This window comes from Nicotiana tabacum, chromosome 23 (assembly GCF_000715075.1).
Source record: "Nicotiana tabacum cultivar K326 chromosome 23, ASM71507v2, whole genome shotgun sequence".
Taxonomy (NCBI): Eukaryota; Viridiplantae; Streptophyta; class Magnoliopsida; order Solanales; family Solanaceae; genus Nicotiana; species Nicotiana tabacum.
The window spans coordinates 130575200-130585726 of record NC_134102.1 but is presented as its reverse complement, the minus strand read 5'-3'; the positions used below and the strand labels follow the sequence as shown (position 1 = coordinate 130585726).

General features: G+C 34.6%; 1 protein-coding gene across 2 annotated transcripts; it reads left to right on the top strand.

Moving 5' to 3' along the window:
* Positions 1-757: 757 nt before the first annotated feature.
* Positions 758-10251, top strand: LOC107790210 (CAX-interacting protein 4). Of its 2 annotated transcripts, XM_075245461.1 has the most exons (4): positions 778-1009; positions 4604-4788; positions 7601-7795; positions 9039-10251. In XM_075245461.1, exon 4 carries the CDS (start codon positions 9062-9064, stop codon positions 10019-10021), a length of 960 nt encoding a protein of 319 aa, XP_075101562.1. In that variant the 5' UTR covers positions 778-1009; positions 4604-4788; positions 7601-7795; positions 9039-9061; the 3' UTR covers positions 10022-10251. The 2 variants fall into 2 exon arrangements, with proteins under 2 accessions (XP_016467598.1, XP_075101562.1); XM_016612112.2 differs by lacking the exons at positions 4604-4788; positions 7601-7795 and having other exon boundaries at positions 758-1009.
* The last annotated feature ends 276 nt before the right edge of the window (positions 10252-10527 follow it).

Below are 10527 nucleotides of genomic sequence, written 5' to 3'. Positions count from 1 at the left end.
CAGGTAGTGAAAGCCACCCAAAAGACAAAAAAAAAATACAACTTTTTTAAAGCCCTTCAACAAGATAATGATGTATGCAAACCCGAAAAATCCTTAAGGTAATTAAAGCTGCAGATTAATATGCGATGTGAGCACCTAATTTTTGCCCTAATGCAAATCACTCCTAAAAATATTCCAAAATAGTTTTTTTTAGTTACTTCATAGAACCGTAAGAATTTTTCTTCATTTTTATCCAATTTGATTTGCATTGTTCATGCATATTTAGAGTTGTTTTAAAACCATAAAAATGTTAAATTCTTTATCTCGTAGCATTTTAGATCTTAATTGCATTTAAGATTTAATTACGTCAATTAAATGCATTATCAAACGGAAAAAATCACAAAACTACCATAGTCATTTTTACATTTTAGCTTTTGGTTTTAAATTAATAATTTTCTTTCATTAGTTTACAATGTTACGGTAATTAATTAATTAATTGATAGATAAAGTAGTAAAGAGGTTAATTTTGCAATTTTAGTTTACCTATTATGTTAGTTTATTTGGTGGCTAAAAGTGAAATTTAAAAAGAGAAGCATGGCTATTTGAGCTTCATTAGCTCGATTGGGCCAAGTTAATTACAACGGCCCAAACCTCCACAAGAATCTGCTCATGCCCAAGCCCATTCCCCTGCCCAGCCCGCCTAACCCAGCTCCCAAACGACGCCGTTCATCTCAAGAACGACGTCGTTTTTCTTTTCCCCATACTACTAAAATTCACCATCTGCCCCAATTCCCCAACAGAGAACCTGATCCCCTCCTCAAAAAACTCTAGCAGCCGCCCCCAGCTCTCACCTCAATCACTGCTTCAAAACTGAATCCGAAAGCTAAAAAACAGAATCTGGGCTTATAAGGGTCTATCGGGGTCAAAATCACTGCTTCTCAATGTTGAAGCTGTTGTATCTGCGTAGCTGAATTCTCTCCGATTTTTCTGACCTTTATTTGGTCCAATTTCAGTTGTTTTCTGCTCATAGGTATGTTCATACGTCTCTGTTGCTTTGACTTGAAATCATGAATGAAGCTGGAGTTGTTTGTTGCTTTACGCTGTTAGATCTAGTGTGTTTAAAGGCTAAATTAGTTTGAATCCTTTCCTCTGATTAACTTCTGCATTTTATAGCCTGTTTTTTTTTTATGAAATACTTAGGCGTGATTCACTAGAAATTCTCTAATCAACATGGTTAAACAGTTGAATTGCTTAACCTCATTTATTTCCTGTGATCCAACCACCAGACCTGCTTACTTTGCTTCTCTGTTGAACACATGGTTGTAAGTGTCTGTTTTGTAGTTATCTTAGTAATATTGAAAACGATGGTCGGGCTTTCGAGTTCGAATGGAAATCCAAAGTATGTTGAATTATGATTTCTTATTTTTATTGCAATGAATCTGTCACAATTTCGAAATTTGATTGATTCTGTGGTAATGTTTAAGAAGTCTTGTAACACATCTTCCGTAAAAATGTATACATCAATTGGTTGAGTCTGCGTTTAGTCGAATTTTGATTAAATTCGGTGGACTATAACTGAATTCATTTAGTATGGATTTTGGACTTAGGCTCTTCTTATAGTGGGGCCTATTAATAGTTTGAGATAAACCTGGTTGGGGGTGGGAATTCAAATGAGTCTTGGGTCAAAGCTATAATTTGTAGTACTCTCAGGCCCTCTCCAATAAAGAGGCTAAAAGGGTTATGGATCTTATTCTAGGCCCACGTGCGTCCACACCTCACCTGCTGGGGGTCTGGTGCCAGCAGCGGACCAAGTTTAAATCCCTCCCCTCCCTTTAGTGTTAATCCATTTTAGAATTAAATAGTTGAAAAGGAAGGAAACACTTTTAAACCAATCTAGAGCTTTATTCACGTAGCCACCTTGAATCTTCCATAATTCAGGACTTGGCACATGATCTCAAGCATCAGAAAATTAAGCAATTTTGAACATCGTAACTTGCTTTAGGCGCGATTGATAGTAGAGCATCGTTACTATGGGTACGCCGGTACGGTTCCCGTGGCATAGTCATGATACATAATCCTCAATTCGAGTGCGCGTTTCACGCGACTCGATGTAAATTGCGAGTGCGTTTCACGTGGCGCGGTTTGCAATGTGTACCAAAACAACGAGTGTGCGACATCGCGACTTGTTCAAATTAATTCCATAAATACTAAAAGCAGTTAAATAAATAATTAAAAGCGATTAGAAAGTTAAAAATGCACAATAGGTCTTAAACATGTAATAAATTAGATAATTAGGCTTATTATTAATAGTTGAGCGACCGTGCTAAAACCACGGAATTCGGGAGTGCCTCACACCTTCTCTCGGGTTAATAGAATTCCTTACCCGGCCTTCTGTGTTCGTGGATCATAAATAGAGTCAATTTCTCGATTTGTGATTTTAAAATAAACCGGTGACTTGGGACATCATCATAATTATTCCAAGTGGCGACTCTAAATTAAATAAATAATCTCATTTCGAATTATGTTACTTTAATTGGAAAAACTCCCCTATCCCTCGGGAAAAAAGAGGTGTGACATGAAATCAACAAAAACAACAACAATAATAATTACACCTCAATCCCGCAGTAGGTTCCTTTTCAGCTATATGAATCCTCCCTATCAATTCCGTTCCATTTGGACCCGTTTCACTCCAATACTCAATAATTTGTCTCAGAGCATGTTATTAGTGATTGAACTACAATCTAAAGTCGCAGCAGTAATAAGCTATGTACACCAGGAATTAACAATCATGCATAAAAACCAAAGCCCTGGCTTTTAAAAATTTCCGAATTTGAACCAAAATAATCAGATCAAATTTAAAATTTGCATAAATTCCCAATTTAAACGAGCACATCACAACAATAAGCCCATTAAATAGTTTGGTTTTTCTATATGAGTCCTCAATATCAATTCTTTTCCATTTGGACCCGATTCATTACAATACTTAATAATTTTTTCAAAATTAAGAAATTTGAATATTTCACGATGTAACTATTTTTTTGTTTAATCATATGGTAGTTTAAATTCACTAATCCGAGTAATTTAAATTCGTCCTACGTAAAGACTATTAAAGAGAAATACTCTCTAGCGAAAATTTATTTATTCTTGAATCCGAACTCGAGAGCTCAAGCGCATTTCTAATTTCAAGTTTTCAACAACTCGTTTTCTCTATATAATTAAAAGAATAAATTATAAATTGACTTTTTCTTCCTACTCAAGCTTCCTCTACGTGAGAACATAAAAAATTAGTTTACTTAATTTCAATCAAATTTTCAGATATGTTATCTTAAAGAATTATACATATATTTTTCAAAAATTTATAAATTTTAGAATTACGTTAATTATAAGATATATTTAATATCCAAGAAAACTTTTTTTGTCATGTAAAATTTTGATAGAAATTCTTAGACATAACATGAATCATCTAATGGTGCAGAAGAAAATTCAAATCCTAGTTTTCTTGCATAACAACTAATTTCGTAGAGCCAAGCCCATAATCAAGACATTCAATTCGAAAGATTTATTAGGAATAGGCTTCATAATGCTATTATATTTTCTAAATTCGATTTAAAATCGGGTTATTGGTAAATTCAAATTTTTGATAATGATAAATATAAAACTGCTTTTAATGTTCCAATGGGACAATTTGAATGGAATGTTATGCCTTTTGGTTTAAAAATGTCCCTTCTGAATTTCAAAATATTATGAATGATATTTTTATCCCATATGCAGACTTTATAATTGTCTATATAGATGATATTTTGATATTTTCAAAAAATATAGAAATACATTTCAAGCATCTTGATTTGCTTAGAAAAATTATAATTCAGAATGGTTTAGTAATATCTAAACCCAAAATGCATCTCTTTCAAACTAATATAAGATTTCTTGGGCATAATATTGAAAAGGGTAGAATAATTCCCATTAATAGAAGTATAGAATTTGCTTTTAAATTCCCCGACATTATTACTGATAAAACTCAGCTTCAAAGATTTTTAGGGAGCTTAAATTATATTTATCCTTTTATACATGATATTGCTAAAGATACTGCTCTTCTTTATGATAGACTAAAGAAGAATCCTAAGCCATGGACTGATAATCATACAGAATCAGTCAAAAGAATTAAACAGAAGGTTCATAATCTTCCTTATTTAACTCTAGCTAACCCAGGATGGGCAAAAGTAGTTGAAACTGATGCCTCGGATATTGGGTATGGTGGAATATTGAAACAGTACTCTCCAATAGATAAACGAGAGTATCTAGTTCAATTTTATTAGGGAAAATGGAATAATTCCCAAAAGAATTATGCTACTGTAGCAAAAGAAATTCTTGCTATTGTAAAATGTGTTATAAAATTTCAAACTGATTTGTATAATCAAAAGTTTGTAATGAAGACTGATTGCCAAGCAGCAAAATTTATTTTCAATAAAGATTTTAAACATGATGTGTCAAAACAAATGTTTGCAAGGTGGCAAGCATTATTAGCCCCTTTTGATTTTGAAATTATATACAAAAAAGGGACAGAAAATAATCTCCCTGATTTTCTCACTAGAGAATATTTAACTTAATATCTATGTTATTTCAGGATATGAGACCCACTTACAGACCTCCTCGAGGAAGAGGAAAAGGAAATGGTGGAAGAGGTAATATCCTCGCCCAAATGGGAAACATGCAACTAGTAGCTGTCAATATTGCAGAAACCTCAGGTGTTAATACAAAACATCCCATGTATAAAGAGTATGGATTTTATAAAATCCAAACAAAGAGAAGGTAGTACCTCGACTTACTCTTTTGTAATAACAGAAGAAAGCCATGAAAACTTGGAGGTTTATAACCGAAAAGATGAAAAAGAACTAATAGTTCTTCTGGAATAATCTGACCTTAAATGGAAGGATAATCCATGGCAATTAATGTTAAGATATTTTGATACAGTATCGTACGCTACCCATGCATATAAATACAGAATGCATTATGAGATAATACTCTCATCTACAGGAATAGCTGAAATTCAGCATTTTTATCCTGCTACAACCAAGAGAATTTATAATTTCTCAAAAATTGTTATAAAGAAAGTATTAGCCTCAGATGAATGGGGACTAAGTACTTTGAAGGAAAGAGAATATACTCATCCTGAATAAAAGGTAGCAGTAAAATTCAATTACTGGGATTATATTGAAAGTTTTAATAAAACTTTTTTCTATGAGAATCCTCAAAGGAAACACTCTTGGTTTATTAAATTATGTCCTAATATGTTTGGACAACAAATACCAAATTGGTTTTGTAAATGGTGGAAGTTATACGGACCATCATTAGAAATACTCAATCCTCTTTTTAAAAGTTTTTTTTAAACAATGGGTTGATATATCTCCAAAAATTGTTGCTCTGCAAAAAGATAATATCTTTTACAATGGTATAACAACCATGTATTTTTTTCATAGAATTCTCAATTTCATGGATAATGAAGTGGGATGTAGAGTTTGGTTATACCACAGAAGGAATTTCTTGTTTAAATAGAATTTTTTATACAAAATTTTGGAGTAAATTACTCCTATCTGAAAAGGATGGAAAACTTTATGGCCATGCATTAATAGATCAGATCGAGGCCAAAATTGAGGAGTATGTTAATACAAAGGAAACAGATATGGAAATGGAGGAATTAAGTCCATTCCAGAAAGTCACCAGACAACTTCAAATGAAGAAGGGAGCTATTTCAAAGAAAGAAATCTTAACATCTTATTTTGAAGAAATAAAGAAAGATTTGGCCAGAAACTTTGAAATCGAAGTAGGAGATGATATGTCTATGACCTCTCTGGGTAATACCTCAGAAGAAGAAACATGCATGGCAGGAGAAGCCCAATCAAGGCAACAAGAACCAGTCAATCTAGAAGAGATTGAAGAATTTTTGAAGAAAATAAAAGGAGCAGGAGAATCTTCTGCAACAAAAGACAATAAAGGAAAAGGAAAAATCCGAAAGAGACTGAAGGCCCCACCAGTGAATTATTGGGGTAATAAAGACAAGAAAACTTTAATAAAAGTCATGGGACCCAAAACTTTAATAAAGTAGCGGGACCAGAGGAATCAACTTTTGAAAAGTTGATTGTTTTTATTACTTTTTCTTTGTCGGCCACATGTCAAGCCTATCTTTTTCTTTTTCTTTGTCGACCACTTTTGAAAAGCATGCTAACAAAGTAGACTAGTATGACTAAGTTTAACACTTAAGTATTTAGGCTAAATATATACCTATAGTTATATTAATTAAGGGAACAAAATAAGTACCTGAGACTTCCGGGTTGTGGCCAAGTGACCTTTTCTTTTTTATTGCTCAAATAAAATCTTTACAGAGAGTAGATTTACAGGGATTTTTAGAGAGAGGGAGAGGGTTCTATCTAGGCCTGACATGTGGCCGACAAAGAAAGAGAAAAAGATAGGCCTGACATGTGGCCGACAAAGAAAAAGTAATAAAAACAATCAACTTTTCAAAAGTTGATTCCTCTGGTCCCGCTACTTTATTAAAGTTTTGGGTCCCATGACTTTTATTAAAGTTTTCTTGTCTTTATTACCCCAATAATTCACTGGTGGGGCCTTCAGTCTCGTTCAGATTTTTCCTTTTCCTTTATTGTCTTTTCTTGCAGAAGATTCTTCTGCTCCTTTTATTTTCTTCAAAAATTCTTCAATCTCTTCTAGATTGACTGGTTCTTGTTGGCTTGATTGGGCTTCTCCTGCCATGCATGTTTCTTCTTCTGAGGTATTACCCAGAGGTTATAGACATATCATCTCCTACTTCGATTTCGAAGTTTCTGGCCAAATATTTCTTTATTTCTTCAAAATAGGATGTTAAGATTTCTTTCTTTGAAATAGCTCCCTTCTTCATTTGAAGTTGTCTGGTGACTTTCTGGAATGGACTTAATTCCTTCATTTCCATAGCTGTTTCCTTTGTATTAACATACTCCTCAATTTTGGCCTCGATCTGATCTAGTAATGCTTGGCCATAAAGTTTTCCATCCTTTTCAGATATGAGTAATTTACTCCAGAATTTTGTATAAAAAATTCTATTTAAACAAGGAATTCCTTCTGTGGTATAACCAAACTCTACATCCCACTTCATTATCCATGGAATTGAGAATTCTATGAAAAAATACATGGCTGCTATATCATCGTAAAAGATATTATCTTTTTGCAGAGCAACAATTTTTGGAGATATATCAACCCATTGTTTAAAAAGAGGATTGAGTATTTCTAATGATGGTCTGTATAACTTCCACCATTTACAAAACTAATTTGGTATTTGTTGTCCAAACATATTAGGACATAATTTAATAAACCAAAAGTGTTTCCTTTGAGGATTCTCATAGAAAAAAGTTTTATTAAAACTTTCAATATAATCCCAGTAATTGAATTTTACTGCTACCTTTTGTTCAGGATGTTACGTAGGACGAGTTTAAATTACTCGGATTAGTGAATTTAAACTACCATATGATTAAACAAAAAAATAGTTACATCGTGGAATATTCAAATTTCTTAATTTTGAAATTTGTCCATCCCCCCACCTTTCAATCATTTGTTGCTTTATGAAATGACAAAGGAGGAAAAAACAAAAGGAGAGCAGGGCGAGTCACCGACTAAGCATAAACGACGTCATATTCGGGTCGTAAAATCTATTTAATTCACGATAAGATCCGTTTATTCTCCTTCTTCGAAATTGGGAGCTCCTCCTCAATCATCATCGAACACAGGTTTCCGATCATTGTCGAACAACTGATATAATCACCGTACAAAGGTAACTTTCAGATCCCCAAATTTCCTTTTTATTCTTATAATTCTAATTTGTCATATTGAAAAACCCTAGAGAAAAAGCTCGATTTTATGATTTTATTCTTTTTTATAATTCATTGTAGTGCAATTACCAATAGTTTGATCAAGACAAAATTATTAAGTATTGTAATGAATCGGGTCCAAATGGAAAAGAATTGATATTGAGGATTCATATAGAAAAACCAAACTATTTAATGGGCTTTTTGTTGTGAAATTGAAGTGTTGTGCTCGTTTAAATTTGGAATTCATGCAGATTTTAAATTTGATCTGATTATTTGGTTCAAATTCGGAATTTTTTAAAAGCCAGGGCTTTGGTTTTTATGCATGATTGTTAATTCTTGGTGTACACAGGTTATTACTGTTGCGACTTAAGATTGTAGTTCAATCACTAATAACATGTTATGTTCTGAGACAAATTATTGAGTATTGGAGTGTCCAAATGGAACAGAATTGATAGGGAGGATTCATATAGCTGAAAAAGAACCTACTGTGGGATTGAGGTGTAATTATTATTGTTGTTGTTTTTGTTGATCGCATATTAATCTGCAGCTTTAATTACCCTAAGGATTTTGTGGGTTTGCATATATCATTATCTCTTTGAAGTGCTTTAAAAAGGTTGTATTTTTTTGTCTTTTGGGTGGCTTTCACTACTTGTCTTGTTTTTTCGTGTTACCCTACATTAGAAATCAACTACTTTGGGTAGTTATATTTCGTGGAGTTGAACATGTTGTTCTCGGGTTAAATTTGGAGTCGGTCTGAATTTGAAACCTGATATATTATTTGGTTCAAATTCGGCATTTTTAAAAGCTAGGGCTTTGGCTTTTTGCTCTTAACTATTAATTTTTGGTGTAAGCATTGTTCTGATTTTTAGATCCGAATTTGAAACTTCAAAGAGCTAGCTAGCTAGGGTTTAGAATTTTGATGCTTATGCAATGATTTTTAGCTTACACAGCTTTGTACTGTCTAGTCCAAATTTGAAACTTTGAAAGCTAGTGGTTCGAGTTTGGTTATTCAAATTAATGATTTTTTCTGATTTTAGCTCCAAAATTGGAACTTTGAAAAGATGCTTGGGTTTGGAAGTGTGATGCTTACATGTTGATTTTTGTATACAACTTTGTCACTTCTAATGTTAGCACCTAGCTCCTTATTTGGAAATTAGGCTTTTTGAATTTTGATTCTTAAACACATTGTTTTTTGGGTGTACACAGCTTGTTGGTGAGAAACAGTCAACATGCCGGCCACAGCAGGTAGGGTTCGCATGCCTGCGAACAATAGGGTTCACAGTAGTGCAGCCCTACAGACGCATGGCATCTGGCAGAGTGCTATTGGTTATGATCCATATGCTCCTAGCAAGGAGGACGACAAGAAATCTACCCAGAAGGCGTCAGCTGCAGACCCTGAAAATGCTTATGTGAGCTTTCAGGGTTTGCTTGCACTTGCCCGGATCACGGGATCCAATGCTGATGAAACTCGTGGGGCGTGCAAGAGGTGTGGGCGGGTAGGCCACCTCACTTTCCAGTGTAGGAATTTCGTGAGTGTTAAGGATGGTAACAAGGATAAGGATCCGGAGGCGATTGAGGCTGCCGTATTGTCTGGATTGGAGAAGATCAAGGGGTCTAAGATGAAGGGAAAAGCAGAAAATGAGGAGAGCAGTGAAGAAGAGGAGAGCGAGAGTTCTGATTCGGATTATGATTCCGAAATGGAGAGGGCAATTGCTGAGAAGTATGGGAAGAAGGTGAGTAGGAAGTTGAAGTCATCTAGGAAGTACAAGAAGAAAGACTCGGATGATGATGATGAGTCAGACTCTGGAAAAAGGAAAAAGCGGGGCAGATCAAAGAGGAGGAGTGGGAAGAAGAAAGGACAGAGTGATTCGGAGGATGATGATGAAGATAAGGATCACAGGAAGAGGAGAAAGGATAAGAGGAGGAAACGGGATGGCTCATCAGACGAGGATGAAGATCATAGGAGGATGAGAAAAAGTAGGAAGGAGAAGAGGAGGAGGAGAAGTCATAGACATGCGGACAGTTCTGATGAATCAAGTGATGATTCTCCTCCACGGCACAAGCGTAGGAGCAGGAGGACAGCCTCAGCATCTGATTCTGATGCCAGCAACTCTGATGATTCACGAGTCGGCAGGGACAAAAAACGTTCTGAGAAGAGGATCAGGAAGCGTCATGATGATGAAGAGTAGTAATGGACTCGTGAAAGGAGATATACCATCTACTATTTGAATTGCAGGTCCATTCCTTTCTGTGGAACTGCTTATCTAGGCACTTGGTGTGTATCTGTCTATGTGTACTTTTATCTTTTTATCTCAACAAATACTCGTGTGCTTGTAAGTCTCCCTTCATGGTCTCGAGTATTGTTTAACTGACGTTGCAGTATTGTGCCAGTTATTACAGAATATCCTTGTTGAACCTACATCATGTTATCCTTTTGATGGTTTTGCGGAGTTATTAATTACAACCCGTAACTTGTGCAACTTCGTAAGGTGTTTGTTGAAGTGATATATCAGCAATATTGATAACTACTTGTGTTTAAATTTTTTCCAGAAAAATGTTACCATAGCCTTTTAACATTTGGTTGTGCAACACCTTTTTTATTTTGTTTCTCAATTCAGAATTTTTTTTTTGGAATTCTGGAGGGTATTGATTGCAGGTAGGGTTGGCATGCCTTGTTATCATTCTTGACACATCA

Excerpts from the sequence above, each read along its gene's own strand:
- LOC107790210 (XM_016612112.2), top strand. The coding sequence starts at position 9,062 with ATGCCGGCCACAGCAGGTAGGGTTCGCATGCCTGCGAACAATAGGGTT.